The 20,529-nt window shown below is 34.2% G+C and overlaps 2 protein-coding genes across 5 annotated transcripts in view; one reads left to right on the top strand and one right to left on the bottom strand.

Annotated features, from left to right (window-relative positions):
• Ninac (STKc_myosinIII_N_like and MYSc_Myo21 domain-containing protein ninaC) overlaps positions 1-13,363 on the top strand; it is a 21,315-nt gene extending 7,952 nt beyond the window's left edge. For both annotated transcript variants that reach the window (XM_083048981.1, XM_083048980.1), the window contains exons 5-24: positions 4,788-5,167; positions 5,260-5,350; positions 5,725-5,820; positions 5,893-6,078; positions 6,269-6,457; positions 6,528-6,727; positions 7,162-7,502; positions 7,629-7,839; positions 7,962-8,103; positions 8,316-8,774; positions 9,006-9,292; positions 9,442-9,701; positions 9,811-9,879; positions 10,133-10,311; positions 10,520-10,734; positions 10,945-11,045; positions 11,361-11,572; positions 11,964-12,148; positions 12,234-12,315; positions 12,858-13,363. In XM_083048981.1, the coding sequence (XP_082905107.1) occupies positions 4,788-5,167; positions 5,260-5,350; positions 5,725-5,820; positions 5,893-6,078; positions 6,269-6,457; positions 6,528-6,727; positions 7,162-7,502; positions 7,629-7,839; positions 7,962-8,103; positions 8,316-8,774; positions 9,006-9,292; positions 9,442-9,701; positions 9,811-9,879; positions 10,133-10,311; positions 10,520-10,734; positions 10,945-11,045; positions 11,361-11,572; positions 11,964-12,148; positions 12,234-12,315; positions 12,858-13,163 (4,191 nt within the window). In that variant the 3' untranslated portion in view covers positions 13,164-13,363. The remainder of the gene's footprint in view (positions 1-4,787; positions 5,168-5,259; positions 5,351-5,724; positions 5,821-5,892; positions 6,079-6,268; positions 6,458-6,527; positions 6,728-7,161; positions 7,503-7,628; positions 7,840-7,961; positions 8,104-8,315; positions 8,775-9,005; positions 9,293-9,441; positions 9,702-9,810; positions 9,880-10,132; positions 10,312-10,519; positions 10,735-10,944; positions 11,046-11,360; positions 11,573-11,963; positions 12,149-12,233; positions 12,316-12,857) is intronic.
• Positions 11,394-20,529, bottom strand: LOC145942357 (uncharacterized). Of its 3 annotated transcripts, XM_083048982.1 has the most exons (6): positions 20,121-20,459; positions 18,934-19,374; positions 18,736-18,838; positions 14,729-15,150; positions 14,422-14,640; positions 11,394-11,531 (listed from the first exon to the last, which is right to left on the bottom strand). In XM_083048982.1, the coding sequence occupies exons 1-5, from the start codon at positions 20,442-20,444 to the stop codon at positions 14,422-14,424; spliced, it is 1,509 nt and encodes a 502-aa protein (XP_082905108.1). In that variant the 5' UTR covers positions 20,445-20,459; the 3' UTR covers positions 11,394-11,531. The 3 variants fall into 3 exon arrangements, with proteins under 3 accessions (XP_082905108.1, XP_082905109.1, XP_082905110.1); XM_083048983.1 differs by lacking the exon at positions 11,394-11,531 and having other exon boundaries at positions 13,348-14,640; XM_083048984.1 differs by lacking the exons at positions 11,394-11,531; positions 14,422-14,640; positions 14,729-15,150 and adding an exon at positions 15,405-17,312 and having other exon boundaries at positions 20,121-20,529.

Raw genomic sequence — 20,529 nt, 5'->3', positions numbered from 1 at the left:
CGAAAGCAAGCAAGCTCGACTAAGGTAATTAGTTTTTGCTCGAGATACGCGAAGCGATATATATATATATATATATATATATACGGTCGGTAGCCGAGAAAGATAGTCGTCGCGGAATGTCCGGCCCAAATTGTATCGCAATCTAACCATCACCATATCTCTCGCTACCCTTCGTCATTCTGTTTTCTTCCTTTCCCCCTTCTCTCTCAAAAAATAGAGAGCGCAATAAATAAAATGAAAATAAAAATATATTACCTGGGTGAGAGCCGAGTGAACATCGGTGAGCACCGACAGAAATGATAATAATAGGTTACGGCGATGGACTCGCGTTATTATTACGATACAATTATGTGCTCGACGGTATATCTCGGCGCGATGCTTTTATCCCATGACAGATTATCCCGCTGATTACACAGAAGACGCATTGGCACCGATTTAATTACACACACACTCGTAGAATACGCGATTAAAGGCACGGAAAGACCGAGTACATATGTACATGTCGCGCGCGTTTCACGATAATGGCGTCAAGTTTACGCCGCGCGAGGTACTCTTGGCGCCAACTGGTGGCATCGATAAATAATTATAACACAGAGGGTGCACCACACTTGATATTACGAACGAAAGCTATGAAAGCGTTTGATTGACCAATTTGGAAAGAAAAATTTTTGCGTCTTCTATATCCACAGATATCTATATATTATTATTATCTATATGTATATATATGTCTGTGCTTGTATCCTTATTAACTGAACGTTTGAAGGCATATTTGTAGCGTCTGAAGTGAAATGTCCTTTTACAATATCGATAATCGTTTCTCTCTCTCGATATCGAAGTGATGATTCCTCGATCGATTATACAAACTGCTATACATATATGGGAAACATTTATGCAAATTTAAAGTGTAATATTTCAAGAGAAAACAAAAAATATATATAATATGATTATATATTATATAATTTATATATATATATAAAGATTATTATTTATATATATTGTATATATATAAATATAAATTAAATATATATGTATAAATATAATTTTTTATTTTCTCTTGAATGTAACACTTCAAAATTGCGTAAACGTTATATATATATATGCAAATGACTATTATTTCATGTTTATACAAAAAGCTATGTTTATACAGTTTCATAATTTTTCAAATAAAAACCTAAATCTGTAATTCTTGAATCTGTATATATTTCTAAGTACTTTTATCCGTTCAAAAGTATTTAAAAAATTGTAATATATTATAAAACATAAAATATGCTAGTTTTTGATAATATATACTAATTTTATTATTATAGATTAAAAGCATAGCTAGTTCATATAAAATATCTAAATATAAAATATCTAATAATATGATAAAAATACACGAACGTGTCAATAAATTAGAAAGATTAAATTACTTTGATTTGATAAAATTTATCAAAAATAACGTCAATATTCAAACCCATTAGAAACTTTCAGGTTTCCATCTAATTTATAAACAGAAGCAAATAAAACTGAGATTATAAATAGTACGTGAAGGTTCCTAGGACCAACGGAGATGCGGCACATAGAAATTACAAATTAGACAAGTGAGCTGGTTCGCTAATTAACTTCCGCACACAAATGAGAGTTCCCTCTTGATGATTCTCTCCCTCATACAACTATCTCAGCATCTACTCAAAATCAAGCACAAAGACTCGTCTTCTTCTCTCGCGCTTACACTTATGTCTTCATTCTTAGCAATTTTATGTAGTAAGAGCAATTTGTGTGTCAGACATTGCAACTGTACTTTTGAATCATGTGTATATACTTCTCTCGACATAGATAATGTAAAAAAGATATTTAATTTTGCTTTTACAAATCGCGAAATTAATTCATTTGTATCTTATTATGCAAGGCTCAAATAGTCAGTTTGATATTTTATCAAAATGTATATACAAAATGTAAATTAACAAAAAATTGATAAAAAAATAAGATAACTGTATCTTTACCGTAACAAGACGATAGTCTGAATTCGTAAAATTTGTGCGTCCAGTAAAAATATCGATTTTTTTGCCTTGATTATTATTAACATTAATGGGCAATGCAGTTAACGTCACGATAAATTTAAGCCGCAGCATTAATTGAATATTACCCTTGTTTACGACAATCGTAAAACGTAAGCCATGCCGTTAATTTTTCCACGAGTTTCGAGAAAGAAAAAAAGGTAAGAACTGACATAGAGTAGATGATAAAACACGAAGTGTTTCCGTTCGGAAACGCGAATGAAATACAAACTGAACAAATGCTCGAGCAAGAAAGACCGTAAATGCAGGAAAGGCGAGAAGGGAGGAAGGGTCATCGAGGAACGAAAAGCTAAACACCCTTCCGTTTCGTAGGCTGTTATGATTTTGCTTAATAGTTAATGATCACGGCAGACGGATTCGCTTATTTACAATAATACCGCCTTCCACGATTCCGGTCTCTCCTAGGAGGTCGGATAATTGGCGAGGATATCGTGCTCATTTCTCAACGGACTTAAGAAACCATGTGCGTATTAAAGGAAAAATAGAGACGAGAATTAAAAAAAAAACGAATGACACTGAGACACGCAGCAGGATGAAACTTAAGTGACCACTTCCGTTTTGATTCGTGTGTCACTGATTTTTCCTTGCTCCTATATCTAATTATGTGGCAATATTACTATATTATTTGTAGATTGTTATAAGCAAGAGCTAATTTATCTAATTTCTTGATATTTATTTCGTTTTATAAAAATATTATAAAAAAATCACCAGAAGAGAAATCTTTCAAAAATGAATCATTGGATAATAAGAGATTGTTCAATAAGAATAATTTGTTTTTGTATCTTTGTCATACTGCAACTCTTATCTTACGAATATCAGCACAGATTTGTTCACTTGATGTTCTATGTAGGTTCTATTCTAATCGCTATTTGATTGCTACATCGTCATAACTATAGACTAGTACGGTATAAGCATCACGGGCTGTTAAACGGTAAGCGTTTAAAATATATCATTACTGTCATCTCTTCTGTACTGGTACAAGATAAGCGGGCAGTAAGACAGAATCGATGAGTACATTACAGCACTGTCTTTATCTTCTTCAAGATAGTTACGTTATTATAAAGCCTAATATATAACTTGATATTATTTAGTTATAAAAATCAATTGAAAGGAAGAAACGCATATAACTGTTCTAAAATTAATAAACTATTAAAAGAGTTTCGAAACTCAATATCGAAACTGACGAATGTTTTCTCTATCAAATTTCGATATTTTCCTCGAAATCAACATCTCTCATCATAGATTCATCGAAAGAGCACAACGCGCTTAATGGAGCTCGGCATTCTTTCTCTCGCGAGTGACTCTCATGGTTCATGGCAATAATATTTACGATCCGGGTAGTTTGTCACTAAATCATTATGTAGATCCATACCTTTCGGGTGTGCCTTGTGCACGCACAATCCGATGCCCTTCGCCACTGGGGACCAGCGGTCCCCGCCGTATCCTCCTCATCTCCCGACTTATGTCGAGCCCATGTCGTTCCTTTTCTACCTTGGAAACTGCACGCAACACCCCGTTCTCCTCCTCTTTCCTCACGGATACGTGTTCCATGGGCTCGGTAGCGATTCGTCCACGGTCACTCGTGCGGTAAATCAGACCACGTTGACGTTTAATGCCGGCAAATTACACGCGAAATAAATGCCCGCGAAGAGCAGTGCGCAGTGCTACAAACAGAAACATAAAGAGAAAACGGATAAAGAACGAAAGACGAATGGAGACTGCTATGCTTCTTCTGTACGATCGTTATATCCTGTTTAATCTTTATCCGCCAATTAACAATTCGTTCGTCCCTCGAGTTTTCTCCTTACTCTTGTAACTATTTCTTGTATATCATTCGGCCAACAAACGATGAAGAATTCGCATGATTGTCTATCTTATTTTTAAAATATTAAAGATACGCTGTGTAGCGTAAAGTATAAATTTAATAAAAATATTTGTTAAGTCGATCCATCGATTTTGACATAGAGACTTAAGAGAAAATAAATATTACAAATAAGTTAAATTTAATATTATTTAATATTATATTTTATCTGATCTCTCAAGTAAGCCTCAAACACGCGAGTTTATCAGAAATGAATTAAATATCGCAAAAGACGAACGAAAATTTCAGTGTTTATTGTAAGCAACTTTGCAATAGCTCACCTTTAGCTTCGGAGTATAGGATGCCCTTTGAAGCAGCTTGTTGATGAGCCTGGTATTAATGATTTCATGCCCACGCCACGTTGAAACTGCTCATTGACTCGCGCTTGTTACGCGCTGCGAGCACGACCAGCTGCAAATTATAGATCGTTCAATTTGCAGTAAATCTATAAAAACGATTCTCGCAAGACACTGAAGGTGCCGAGTTGCCAACTTCCCTTCCGCATTGTCATACTTCAAAGATAATTACATGCATGTTATTCTTAGAGATTCAGCCATTTCAATCTGCGATGTTAGATTAATGCGCGGTTTGTTATGTAACATTTATAGCATTCGCGATTTTATCAATTTTAAATTTAAATCCATTAGCTCCAACAAATATTCTCTTATAGCTAAATTAATAACATATATGATAATAATGATATTTTTCCCATGAGAAATAATTCAATGGTTGTAACATTCATTGATCTACTTGATCTTTCGAATACCTGTCAATGATACAACTTTGCGCTTTCGTAAAATAAAATATATGTACAACAATAATTATTAAAACTAAATATTACTCGTCATATTTCTTTTTTTATATTTCAGGCTTTAATCCACTTGCACGAGCACAATGTAATCCACAGAGACATCCGTGGCAGCAACATCGCCCTAACGAAGGAAGGCGAAGTGAAATTGATCGATTTTGGGCTCTCCAGGGTGTTGAAGAACGAACTCGAGAAACGACACACCTGCATAGGCTCGCCATCCTGGATGGCGCCGGAAATTGTCAACGGGGCTGATAGCGGATACGATAACCGGATCGACGTATGGGCGATCGGCATCACAGCAATAGAGCTGGCCGATGGCAAGGCACCCTTCGAGGACATGCATCCGACGCGCGCTCTCTTCCAGATAGTCCGTAATCCACCGCCGACCGTCTACCGACCCGCCAACTGGTCGGAGAATCTCAATGACTTCATCTCGGAGTACGTGATCAATCAGATATGAAAATCTCTTTATTACGAACGTTGCGAATGAAACCTGCGCGAGAATCACGTTTGCTATACGTTTGTTCCAGATGCCTTGAGAAGAATCCCGAGAACAGACCATATATAGTAGAGATCGTCGAACATCCCTTCCTGTCGGAGCTACCCGAGAACGATTACACGGTAATATAATAAGATATTTCCATACAGGCTACGAATTAGCAAAAATAGATTACAACACGTGGATATGAATAAATCATAGCCTCTGAACATATAAAATCTAAAAAATTGCAACCTTTTTTCTATATTCTTTAAAATTAATTGATTACTTTGAAAATAATACTAATTATAATAATGAACAAAAATATTTATTATTTATAAAGAATGATAAGAATTATAAAATACATCTTGCGAAATTTTCTTGATTTTATATTTTAATAATACTTTCGAGATAGCCTCGATATAGCTTTTGTATTAGAATCTATAAATAATTTCATTAGTCGACATAATTTCCTGCAATGATAAAAAAATGTAATATGCAATGGATGGATTTTTAGCTGACGCAAGAAATAAAATCATTGGTAATGGATGTCTCCGAAAAGGGCAGAGAGCAAAGAAAAGCGGAATCGGTAGTTCGTAATGGTTTTTTGAAGGTAACGATTTACATAAGTCACGAGATAAATCAACTTACAGTATCAAATGAAAAACTATAATTTTCTCGACAGAACCATAAGGATGAACCAGCGGAACAGATGCTCACGGAAGATTTAGCGGCATTGGAGATCTTAACCGAGGACGTGATTCTACATCAACTTCGCGAAAGATTAGAGCGGGGTGAATATCACACATTTATCGGCGATGTTCTGCTGATACTCAATCCAAATGAGGAGCGCGATATTTACGGTGCTCACGTAAGTTTTATGCTGAATCATCGATTGCACTCTGTAATCTACGCTTTTGATAAAGAATTTTGTACAAATTTAAATAAGAATCTCATTGGCGAATAAAAAATTGCTATTAGATATGTGTTCAATAGCGAGATTACAATAATCTTATATCATAAATTGAAGCATAAATCTGGACGCGCGATTTTATTTACAGCATCACACGAAATATCAATGCAAATCGCGATCCGAAAACGCACCTCACATCTATTCCGTGGCAGACAGCGCGTTTCAAGACGTTATACATAATGAAGAACCGCAACACATTTTATTAGCCGGTGAGAGCAACTCTGGAAAAACGACGAACATGCTGCATCTAGTAAAACATCTTACGTTTCTCGGAAAAGTAAGCTGAACACAAACGCATACATTCGGCATATAAATAAAATTACGAATAATGTAATGATATTTTTTAGGGTCTGCAAGATACTGGATTAAGAGTGCTACGAGCTATAGAAATTGTTCATGCTCTCACCAATGCAGCGACACTGCTTAATGCTAATTCCACTAGATGCATATTGCAAATACAGACGACTTTTGGCTCAACCGGCAAAGCATCAGGCGCGATATTTTGGCTATATCAATTGGAAAAGTGGCGTGTTTCCACTCGCGACAGGTAGCCTATTCTTCGACAAGATTTTTTTTATTATAATATAATATTTTGCACAAACTTTTAGTTCCTTAATTAAAGATTTCTGATTATCTCGAGGTAATCTTCAGTTTTATCGAAACATGGAGTAGGTATCAAAGAATATGCCACATTTTATATTTCTATGTATAACAGGTCATCATTGCAGGCGCATATGTCGACAAAAAGTCAATTCTTTATAATTTATTTCTTACAAGAAAATACGCGGAAATAGTGTAATTGATACTATTATTTATATTGATACTATTAATTATAAAACAATAAAAATAATGAAATAAATTCTAATATAATGTAACTTTAATTTATAAATCTTATAAAATAAAAAATAGTAAAAAAATTCTAATTTTTGGGAATAATATCTCAAAAATATATGTTAATATAACAGGTAAATACTTTTCCAGAAATCAATCCAACTTTCATGCCTTTTATTACTTGTACGATGGTCTCGATGCGTCAGGAAAATTAAAGGATTATTGCCTACCAAATGGAAGAAGACTCCGATATCTTAGAATAATCGACAAGGTTATAGAGAAGAAACGAGCATTCAAAGTGAGAAACAATCCGCAGCATAACGCGGTCAAGTTTAAAGAATTTTTAGAAAATTTTAAGTTTATGGATATGGAAGAGCACTGCGAGACCATTTGCAAAATTCTCGCAGCTATTCTGATGTTCGGAGAGATCCGATTCGTCGAAGGCAATAACGGAGAGGCTGAATTGCACAACAACGAAGCCGCTAACAAAGGTAAAAAGTTAAATTCAAAGATTAAATCCATTGACTGTTCTCATAAAAAAGACTAATTCATATCAAATCGTATTAAAATACTTGTCCATCCAGATGCAAAGTCTGATTAGCTATTTCAAATTACAGTAGCCGAACTCCTTGGCTTAGACGCGAAAAAATTTACTTGGGCTCTTATTAATTATTGTTTGATCGTGAAGGGATCAGCGATGCGTAGAAAACACACTTGCGAAGAGGCGAAAGAAGCACGGGATGTCATGGCGAATACTCTTTATCAGCGTTTAGTAGACTGGATAATCAACACCATTAATTATAAACTCTCAATGACTCGTAGTCTTTAGTAAGTTACGCAGAAATTTCACGCATGAAAGTGTATAATAAATGAAAACGATACCATTTTTTTCTCTCTCCATTTTTTCTGCATATGGATAGATATTCTATCATATATATTTTAATTTCCAGTGGCGACAAATATTCTATCAGCATCCTCGATTACTTTGGGTTTGAATGTTTCTCAGTGAATCGATTAGAGCAATTGCTAGTGAATACAATGAACGAACAAATGCAATATTATTTTAACCAAAGAATATTCGCCTGGGAAATGGTAAATTTTTTTGTTAAACTAATAAATGACTCTAATTTATTAAAATACATATTAATATATCTATAGCAAATTTATAAAACTTATAAAGCAGATTAATAAAGTTACAAATCTTTTATCTCTACGTATCAAATAACGAATATACTAATAAAATCAATTGCATACTAAAGAAATGAGTAAAAATACATACTATGTATTTTTTTCTGCGACTTTAGCAAGAACAAGACGAGGAAGATATACCCGTACAAAAATTACGCTTTTACGATAATAAGGAAGCAGTCGATCAGCTGATGAATAAGCAGGATGGTCTCCTGCGGATTATCAATGATGCTTCGCGACAATTGCAGGACGCTCAGTACATTTTCGAGAGGATCAAAGAGGATAAGTATAGCACTCATGTGAAACTGATGAGTTCGCATGAGTTCACGATCGCACATTACACCGGCAAATTGATATACGATGCCAGCGAAATCGCAGCGAAAAACCGAGATTTTTTACCGCCAGAGATGATCGGTACGATGAGATACTCTTCATACGATACAGTCAAACAAATGTTCACCAACAAGCTGACAAAGTCGGGCAGTTTGACAATTGTCCACAAACCTTGTGTCGCAACGGAGAAAACGTTGAAAAACAAATGGGGTACTCTTGTGCAAGAATCTTCCAATTTTCGCGTAAGTATAAGATGATAAACAAATGTATCTATTATCGATGTAAAAATTGCAAAATTCAATACAATTTTAATTTTAATAACAGAATATTTTGTCAATTTAAAGTCAAATTTTCTATTGTTTCGAAACATTTTAATTCAAACGCATCAGAAACATTTGGAGATAAAGTTTTCACAAAAACTAAGCTTCTCTAGCTTGCAGCATAGCAAAATCTTATTTTTTTTAATTTGATAGAAATACAATACTGCGTCTAGAGGACAATATTCGCAGACACACAAAATGCGGACGTGCTCGTCGACGTTCAGATCGACAAGTCTCGAAATTCTGAAAAATCTTGCAATAGCCACGGGAAGCGGCACACATTTTGTCAGATGCATACGCTCCGACCTCGAGAATGTTCCTCGCGGTTTTTATCGAGAAGTTGTCAAACAGCAAATCAAAGCGTTAGCAGTTCTAGATACGGCAAGAGCCAGACAACGCGGTTATCCATATAGGATACCTTTCCAAGAATTCCTTCGCAGGTAATTTAATTATTTTAAAAATAGCATTTTGAATCACGAATACAGCGAGTCACAGGAAAATATATGCATATTTTCTTTAACATAAAACTGAATGTAAAAAAAATATTTTTGTTATATGTGAATACAAAAATGACGATTTCTAATTACAGATATAAATTTTTGGCCTTTGATTTTAACGAAACAGTCGAGATGACGAAGGATAATTGTAGATTACTTCTAGTCAGATTAAAGATGGAAGGTTGGATCATCGGCAAGACCAAGGTCTTTTTGAAATATTACAATGAAGAATATCTATCACGTTTATATGAGACTCAAGTAAGAAAGATCATAAAAGTGCAGTGCATGATGCGTGCCTTTTTAGTGCGCAAAAACATTATTTCAAAGATGAGCAACATCAAGAAGGATCTTGGCAAGTATATAAATTTGTCTTAACGGAATTGTAGTAAATGCGATTTATCTTTTGATGTATATATTTATGATTTAAACGTTTCTCGATCAATTGTAACGTATTATTTCAGTGAAGAAAGCATCAATCAAAAAGACAGAGTTGCTCACGGAAGATGAAGCGGCAGTGATGATACAAAAATGTGATTAAGAAAATAATATTAATTTTGGATCTTGAAGAATGTGATATTTTTATATCATTTTACCTATCATTTTATCACCTCTACTATTTACAATATATTCTTAAACATCTGATAAATAAATCCTGATATTCCAACGTTTCAATCATATATTTATAAAATGTTTAAAAATTTGTCTAAAAATATTTATATAAACTATTTCTCTTTTCTCTCCATCTCTCTTCTTATATATACATTATTATATTCACTCCATTAGCATTCAGAGGACACATGGTGAGAAAGGAAATGGGGCCTTTACTGAAGGGAGAAATGGACCAAGAAACGAAGGACTTTATTCAATTCTATTGCAGCAAGTGGAGATCGAAGAGTATGTTTCAAGTTCTCCTACGATACCGTGCAGCCCGTTATCAAGATCTTGTGCAATTTTCGCAACAGGTATTTTGACGAAATTATACAGGAAAGCGTTTAAAAATAACGCGTTTAACTAATAATATTTAGCGCATTTTACGTTTCATCATACTAAATTTCCTATATGATTTTTTATATAATATGATAAGAACTTTCAATAACACTAAGAATATATAAATGAATATCAAGTATTCAATAAATAATAATATTTACATATTGTTTCACACTTCGGCAGGTTCACCTATACAATCAATCAATAATGGCAACTTTCCAGAAGATAAATGAATCTATATCTCTTGATAAAATCGATCCAAGTGCCAAAATAGATGCCTACCGTGAAATAAAACTGCCTCAAGTTCACAAACTACCCTTCAATATGCAACAAGAACTATCATACTTCGACACAAGCTATATGAACGATCCCTCGAACATAAACCTTAAACGTGCAGGGTAAATCGTCTAAAATATCTTTCAAATTTTGATTTTTATCTGTAGCAACAATCTAAATGCTCTGATCTCAAAATATGCGTAAAATTTCGATAATTATATCGATTTTTCTACGTGATGTGTATATACATCGCGAATTAAAAATCTCTTAAAAAACACACAATTGCAAATGTAGATAATAATTTAACGTCAATTTAAAAACATTTTTCACAGATCTATAACATCCATGATGAGTGACGACGAATGCGAGTCTTGGGATACACCGTTACGTAGGCAAACCGTTCCTTGGGCCAACAATAATGTTAGCACTAGAGGTACGTATAGAATTCGATATAAAAATTCTAAGATTCTTAAGAACTTAAAGCAATTCAAAATATGTATAAATTTGCTTGTTTTTATATATCGACTCTTCTCGTTTGTATTAATTATGAATTTTGATGCTATATTTTTAATTAATAAAAATGTAATTATAAAATTAATATCATGTAATATTCAATTCATTAGAAAAATTATAAAAATAAGTGGGCTTAGAGAGACTGCATTTTTTTAAGATATAAAAACAAAGCAAATTTAATAGCGAGACTGCAGACGTGGAAAGCAAAATTCTCTCAATGTGATATATTTTTTAGATGTCGAAGTTCAAACAACAAACTCACCGCATCACGTGCTCCTTCATCGTTCGTCGGTCGATGGGGAACAAAATTTGATCAACACTCCGTTCATCAGGGATCCTAATGTTCCGATTCAGTGTCCACCGGAGAATCCAACTCACCACAACAGTGGAATTTCTGGTTTTCAAACTGCAAATAAACGTGATACCATACAACCCTCTCATATATCTGTAAGTTTATAAATATAACTGTTATATGTTGCATTTTATATGCATAGACTCGTAATTATTATACTTTCACTCTAATTATTATATTTTCATTATTTCTTTAAACTTTGTTTTTTAATCTTCAACATTAAATAAATAAAATATTTTTATTGAAAAATGAAATACATTATCAAATTGATTTATATGCCAAATATTTAATTTGATAAGATTTATTAACATGTAATTGTTTATAACTGAAAACTTTTAATTCAAAATTTTATTTCCTTTACTAACAATATTAGAAAAAATATTGAACACAATGCTTTAGGAAATATGCATCAAAAATTTATATTAAAAGATACGATTCGAATTTTTATATAAGATATATTTTATATACAAAAATGTATCTTTATAGATCAATATCGATAATACTGGATCAGCAAACAGACAAAAAGTACCAGTATACAATCAAATGCAACCCTCAGCAATGCGAAATTACAACAATTACGAGTCAAATGTTCGAAACAAAAATAGAAACATGGGCGACACAGACTGGAAATTTGAGGATGGATTTAATCGCAATATCAATAATAATATTCGGTATAATCATTGCTGAGATAAATTTTTAGTAATATTTTTAGTTAATAAATTTTCTTTGTAGCATAATTTTTCTTTTTTATTACAGTGTAAATCCCATTAAGGAATTGGAAATGATTGGACAGAGAAACAATGATGAAAACGATGACGCACCTCCATTTAACTTTCAGGTAAAATATATTAGTTTCCTCATTTCTCATTCTTTTCATACAGTTATATGTACATACATATAAATATTGTTATAACCATTATTAGAATGCAATATATTCTGCAATCAAATTATTCAAGTCTCTATTGAAAATTTACAGAGATTATCGCGATTTAAACAATTATTTATTTCCAGAAATCGAACAATTATTTATTTAAATAATAGTTTATTTCTAGAAATCAATATTTATACTGTTTTACTTATAACTGTAATGTTACAGAATATATAAAAAATTAATCCAAATCAATATTTTTTTTTCTTTGTTAAAAATTGAACTGTCTAAATATATAAAATTATTAAAAGTCATTAATTATTTTTTTATTTGAAGACATCTTAGATATCATAATTGATTTTATTGATTATAAAACTTCTTTAATTCGTAATTCAAATTATTAAGATATTGTATAATAAGATATAACAAGAAAATGAAATAATATAGCACAAATTTTTCAAAAAAGACTATCAAACCGTATACGTCAATCTTCTTAAAACTTGTTATTTTAGGCGATGCTGCGGAAAACTCCTCATCAGCGTGCTTCGATGAAACGCAATCCTATATACGAAAGCTCATCACCGTCAATGCCAGAATTTTATCGCCGCAGTAACGAAAACTTGTGCAACTCGAATGTCGCTCACAAAAGTGGCGATAGTCGAGATTCGCCAGAATGGAGTCCGAACGAAATGATTCTCATGTCAGATAAATACGCGAAACAAGACGCATGGAACGAAAATTGCGCCAATGACAGTGACAGTGTTACTACGGAGATTGCACCAGGCATTGTCGTCAAAGGCCATGTGGCTGAGCTATAAAGCATCGAACAGAGATTGGTTGCAATATCAGTTACGTTGTATTTAGTTATCAAACTATCTCTCTCTTTCTATACTTAACATAGCTGGAGTTATGATTTGGAAAGGAAAAAGGATCGCTAAAGTTTAATGGAAATTATCAATACACCTGATTCCTCTTAAACTTTAGATTCTGTCGATCGATATTAAGATACATATATTTTGAATTCAAGCTTGAAGCTTGAAAATTGCCGGTTACTGATATCGCAACATTGTAACAAAGTATAAACGGTAGATTGCGTAGATAATACTTCATTCATCTCATATATTCATCCAGAAATTTTTGCGAAATTACTGATTAAATATATATCAATGATTAATAGGCATGAATATATAATGTGATTATTATTATGGCAATGACTTATTTATAACAGAATATCATTTCTCTATTGATACTTATTTCAATATTTCATTATCAATAACTCGAAATCAATATTTAATCTCATTATGAATAAACACCAACAATTCAAGCTAGCACATTATGTGCACTTGTAATAAACATACACGATGTTCGTAAATGGAAAAATATATAAATATTGCTAATAATTTGCCTATATATACGAGTATATATATATCACAGTAATTCATATACATATATATGAAAATATATATTATTTTGTCATATTTTTATGCATTTAACCTTAATAAACAATATTTAAATTGCGGTTTTTGACAGAGTTGCCGAGAACAGCATAATAAAAAAATAATACAATGTATGTCCTTGAAACAAAATATACTACAAATCTTATATAATATGTACAGTACCGGCCAAAATTATATCACCTTTTGATTTTTTCAGCATAACTTGTTTTAAAGTGCACGGATCTCTACACGAATCATAACATATTTTGAAGGACGGTATAACATATATTGAATTATAATTCAATGTTATACCAACCTTCAAAACATGTTATGATTTGATAGAGATCCGTGCACTTTAAAACAAGTTATGCTGAAAAAATCAAAAGGTGATATAATTTTGACCGGTACTGTATATGTATATAATAAAAATATAATTTATATTTATTTAATAATTTATATTTTTAAATATAAGAAGATAAATTTGCATTTACTTGGACACACACAGTTTTATTTTTATATAAACTATATATTCATTGCCATTATTCATTAATAATCTCATCGACAATGCCAATAATTAAAACAAAATAAAAATAAAATCTTCGATACAAAAATACTGTAAATACTGACTGATAGCAATTACCTAATCTTTATCCGATTGAGTGTGTGTCTTATCATGACTACAGTTTTGTTGAGAACTCTGCTTAATAATGTTAACCAATGTATCCAATCTAGTAGGATGCGCTATTTGAAGAACCATATGCGCTTCTTCTAGGATTAAGAGACCGTTATGTGCGTCACTGGCCGATAGATTATGCGCCGATATCACATGCCGTCTCCAGGCCGCGTGTGTCGGGAGAATCTGATAATGATGAAAATAAAATATTAAATATAATAATTCGATTCGCTTATTATATCCTGTCGTAAATTAAGAAATTTCGAAAACTTACTTGTAAACACCATTTGCAATTAAGAGATGGAGAGATGGTGTGAACGGCTTTTATGTGTCTTCTGCGAAAACCCCAACTCGTGTATGCTCTGTCGCAGAAGGGACAGGGAAATGGTGGATATGCCGGTCTACCTCTTATAGTCTCGTCCGATAAATCTGTACTGTAGGATTCGGCGAATGTGGAGTAACTCTCGGGTTGCGAAGCTCCAGGATTGTGCCTTACAAAGAGATTCGAGGATTTCGGTTGATCTAACGCATGTTCGACACGAAGACGATTCGGTGAGTCAGATGGGTCCTCCAATATTTTCGTGACATTCCACAGCGAATTCTGGTTAACTGCGAGCGGATCTCTGCTGTACGTTTGCGGATTTGGAGAAGTATTGCGAGCTTCGGCTATCACTGTCACAATCGGCTTTAATGATCCTGTAAACAATTTCAATCTATCATTTAAATTCTCACTTTATAGATGAAAATTGATAAAGATTGCGCGATTTCTAATTTTGCTCCAATTTAAAGTAATGTTCGTAGCAAAAAATATTTGTTTTTCTGTAAAAAAAATAAGAAATTAAGAAAATTATCGCCTTTCTAAATATAGTAAAGAGCAGCATTTATTTATTTATTTTTGCATAGATACGCAATAAAGAAATATGATAGGTACATCCGAAATAAAGGGACAATTAAAAATGTAAAATAGGTTTATTTGCGACCAGTCATTTGTTTTGTCTACAATAATATCGATTTAAATAATAGTCGGCTTAAAAAGCTGTCGAAATATAATATATTCCACTGATCAACGCCTGTATCGCGCGCGCAACTAATAAAAACGATTCGATTTTACAAAATAAACGGAGATCAAAGAACACTTTCGTGCGAATCTTGAGAAAAGGACGCACGCGATAAGAAATCGCACATTGATTCGCAACGTATATATCCTAATAGTTCGCGTAACGCACATATTCTGTATGTGTGTATGAGTGATCCTTTTGCTGCGATTTAAATACTCTACAAGCATGTCTTAAATCACTATTCCTGTCGTAAGAGCCTACAGTTTCTCTTCCTTTAAGTGTACATAGAGCTGCCGCGGTCGTCTACACGTTACGTTACGCACGCGCGTGACCAACACGACCGACACGTATCCTCATATATATATATATAATATATATACATACTTCATACATATACCTCTAAGTGAGTCGTGTGCATATATGTGTATATATTGCACACATGGACGCGTAACGAATGCTTATATACACGCATATCCTGTCCGTGTATCAATAATGCGTATGAGCAAGTACGTGATGTGTATGTGTGTGTGTGTATGTGTGTGCATATTCGAGTGCGAGAAAGAGAGAAAGGGAGACTCGCGTGTCTCCCTGATACGCCAACTTTTTAATATCGTAACATTTTACAATAAATTCAAGTCAAAATAAATTCTACTGTCAAAGTGAATTCTCGCCTAAATATATGAAGGAATGTTACGGTATTCAAGATGTTATAGAAAAAATAAACAGATACACAGACAACTGGATGATTGACCTCGCTCGTGAGCGCGTCGTGAGAAGCGTCAACAATTTCTTTTAAATACATGATGTGCGAGAGCAAAGGGGGGACAAGGAGAGAGATCGAACAAAGTATCTCGGGGGGGATACTCATTGATAGGATGACATAATTATAACGAAAGTACGAAAGAGGAAGGCTTAGAATTATTCGATCGTTCGTCACGTCGAGCGGCGAACCTGAAACGTATATATAAATAACTCGATCGCGTCTACTATGCTCTTGCCTAATCACCCTGTCACCCCGAAATCTACAGCCTAAAATCATCAATCGCGGATCGAAGACCGCTTGCACTACGATCCTATTACGTTACACGTGTAACATTAACTCCACGATTTTTCATCACACCGGCTGACCGTCCGTCTCTTCTTCCCCTATAACGGCTACACGAACCTTAATATCTACTTACATCAATTTTTTACAACTTGTCCTAAATGTAAAGCTACGCGAAAGCTTCACACCGAAGAGGAACAAGCGAGGGACGAGCCCCGCGACATTCGCGTGAGAACGACGAACGGGGCGACGGGTTTACAAGAACGATTCCTATTCCAGCCAGTGGAAACGTTTCCGTTTGACCCCTGACCTGAAACGCCCTAGTCATTGGGTGTAGACCGAGCGCCTCTGAAACAAATACCTTTTCAGGCCCCTATTGCTAGTGTCGATTTTGGTTACGCAATTCTTCCACGCCTCCTCCCATTCGATGCTGTTAGGCGCTATACCGCTGAAGTGCAACAGAACTTCCCGAATTAAATGTATCTTGTTGCTGTCGAACTGCTGTTTTCCCATTTTGCCGTTGACGTTACAGAGAATCCTCTCTTCCGGCGTGAAGAGGATCTTCATGAGATCGCAAGCCAGGTGATCCATCGGTCGAGACGACGCCCAGGTCGAGATTATGTCCGGGCTCGGCAGAAGATCGGCGTAAGGTAGATGCTGATACGAGTAAAGCAGCGGCTTGACGTCCGAGAATCCACTTAGCCCGGACAAGCCAGATAAACCGGAAATGTCTTCGGCAGGACTGTTCCCAGACCCTGCCACACACATCAGCACAGCGCGCTTTAGACTTAGCACGGGCTGCCCCGACACACACACGTGAATTACGCGCACACAATCAAGAAAATGCGAACGAGTTAAAGTACGTTAAAGACTATAATGAAGGACCGATCACGCATCTTCCAGCTCGCGTATGCACCGCTCACGCACATACGTTTACGCTATGCACCGTCAATCAATCGAGGCGTGACGCCAAAAAAAACCGATTTTGTTCCCATAAACTTTGACGGAAATGAAAGAGAAGACGCGAGATCTTACTGTCAGTTTTTTACTCCACGAGTTACAATTATTACCAATCAATCGCGTTTTCAGAATAACGATAACGATATACTATCTAATGTACCATGAAATATTTTTGCTGCAATGCAACGAATCATGAAGATGTTTACCATTTATTATGCTAATTACGTCGCTCTCATTGTCTTTTCAATAAAGTACTTTTCACTCGTGCACGCAATCTTTGTTTCTACCTCTCTCACGGTATAGCACAGCAAATAAAGGAAACGTGGCGCGCCAAAAAAAAATACGAGCAGAACAGAATATATGCGACGAAAGCGAACTGAAGATTCGAAAAAGCTACAAGTTACCGTATCAAAGAAAAAACTTTGATACTACAGTAGCCGCCAAAACATACGCAAAGATAATGAATCAGTGAACACGATTGTATGTAGAGAACACATGTGATAATATGAATTGTGTATACGATAATGAAAATAATAGATTACAAGGAGCAATACATGTTAAATGTATGTAACTTGTATTCCGATCTCGAAAAAGCAAAATATTATTGTCTTCGCATTAGATTGCAACTTATTACTTCAAATGAAAATTTTGCACATAAATTGATATGACAATAACACATATCTAATTTAATGTGATATTCAGTTGCCGATGAATATACATCATAAATGTACTATTAATAATCTACAAATTTAGTATAAGACAAAAATCTCATTTATAAGAGAAACTTTTCTATATTATATAAATAATGCAATGTGATTTTTGAAGTGTTTAACATTAAATGTGCAAAAATATAATATGACAAATAATGATGCTTGATTAAAATTTTCACTAAAAGAATCATCTTCAAATATTTTTAGAAAAATTATAGAAAATATATGACATTGTTCAAATATTCTGTATATGCTTGTATACATAAAGTATATCTCCAAATTGCTAATTTACTAAATTTGTATTTGATTATTATAAAATTTAAAAAACACATCAGCAATAATATGGCAGTGAAAATGCAAAAAAAGGCTCAATGTTGCACTTAATATAATGCACAATTTTCCAGCACACAAACACACAAAATATAATCTATATGTTTAATTATATATCTGTGGTAATATACTAAATTATGGTATAAAAAATATCTGATGAATGTTTTACGATACTAACCTTGATTCCCATCTGCTTGTCCTGTGTCTAGCCTTTCTGCTGGATCCTTCTCTAATGGAGATCGCTTTTGAAGATCATCTACTGCCATTTCCAACGGTTCAATCTGAAATACATTTAGAATGAATGTGTTATATATTATAATCATACACGCAATAAATCATCATATTGCTATCACAATTTTCTATTTTCTAAACTAACTTTCATTTCTAAACGATGATATACTGGATTTGGTAATGTTTCAGGCAACATATACTCTCCATCCTTTCCACTTTGATCACTAGTTGCGGATTCATTTGTATTCTCTGATTGCGGTATTCTAGGTGTTAGTGCTTTCTCCAATATAGAATTATTCTGTTGTTTGCTAATTTTTTGCTTCTTTTTAGGTGTCTCTTCTTTAGTCAGTGGTACATCTTCGGCCACAGCCTGCTCCAATTCAGCTAATCGTTTATACGAGTCCTTTGCAAAGATATCTCCACCAGACAACCCCCGAATTTGTAATGTTTCTGCTGCTTTTAAGAGTGCTGGTAAATTTTTCTGCTCAATATTTACCTCTCCTTTATATATAAATATAAGCAGTGCCTCCAATTCACTAAAATGTACATCCTGAAGTATTATGACAGGATGTTGACATGGGTTTGTCTAAAAAACGAAAAAAATGAAATATATACACACATTATATTACTATTCATATTATCAATTGTATTAATTGTATTTGTGTACAAATTGTTACTTATATAGATTTTTTTCAGTATCATACAATTTTTTCTTTTATATTTTTTATATGCTTTTATATTTTTTGTTATATAAAATCTATTATAAACAATTTTTTTGATGTTTACAAATACATTATTTCATAAATAATATTATTTGTAATAATGGCAAATTAAAATTCATAAAATGCAAATGCATAAAAGATCATAACAGAACTGAAATTTATATGAAAGAAAAATGAAATAAAATTTATAAAAAAGTATCTGTAATAAAACAGATTTAAATCGATTATTCTAGGTACAGCTACATCATATAGAATCTATCATTTTGTTCAGAAAAACATATATATTGCCATTTGTCAATAAAACTCGAGATAAGTATAAAAATCATCACAATTAACAGCTTGGAGTAAATCAACTATAATTAATAACTATGTCATTGTCAATAATCGTACAGTTTATCTCGAAAATGATCGCGACAATCAATCTCTAACCTCGAGAACGCCTTGAAGGCTACGTGACAGCTGTCAAACGCTTTGTTGTCGTATCGCTCCTCCGAGGCATGACAACACACGCGTTTTCGATGCGATCGCGAAACGAGACGACAGGCCCCGGGACGAGGAGCCTCGAGCAAATTCGCTCGCGCAAATTCCAAGTAGCAAAGATGAAGCTCACCTGGAAGACCTTCTTGAAGAAGGGACTGCTGGCCGAGAGTATCACCTTGTGCGCCGTGAGACACTGTCCGTCACTCGCGAGGGTCACGTCCACCAGACCCTCTTCCTCCCACAGGCTCTCGAAGCTGGTCGCGATATTGCTGAGGAAACTGTTCCACTTTAGACATATTTGACTTGACATATCGCGGCTGATGTCGGACGGTACGCTCGACGGTGTGTCGCACCGTGGTGTCCGCGGAACCCTCTCACGCGACGACGGGGATGGCGAACGCGACAGTGGGACAGCAGTCGTGCCAGGCACGCACAAATATCGTGAGAGCACCATGGCCGAGCAGCATGGCCGTCCACGCTATTGGTCGCTGTCCGCGCGCCAAATTCGAATGACAAGGCGCTTCAAACTTCCGTTCCGC

Source organism: Prenolepis imparis, unplaced genomic scaffold (assembly GCF_030444845.1).
Source record: "Prenolepis imparis isolate NDT839.2.m4 unplaced genomic scaffold, iyPreImpa1.0 SCAF_11, whole genome shotgun sequence".
NCBI lineage: Eukaryota > Metazoa > Arthropoda > Insecta > Hymenoptera > Formicidae > Prenolepis > Prenolepis imparis.
This window is presented reverse-complemented; position numbering and strand designations above follow the sequence as displayed.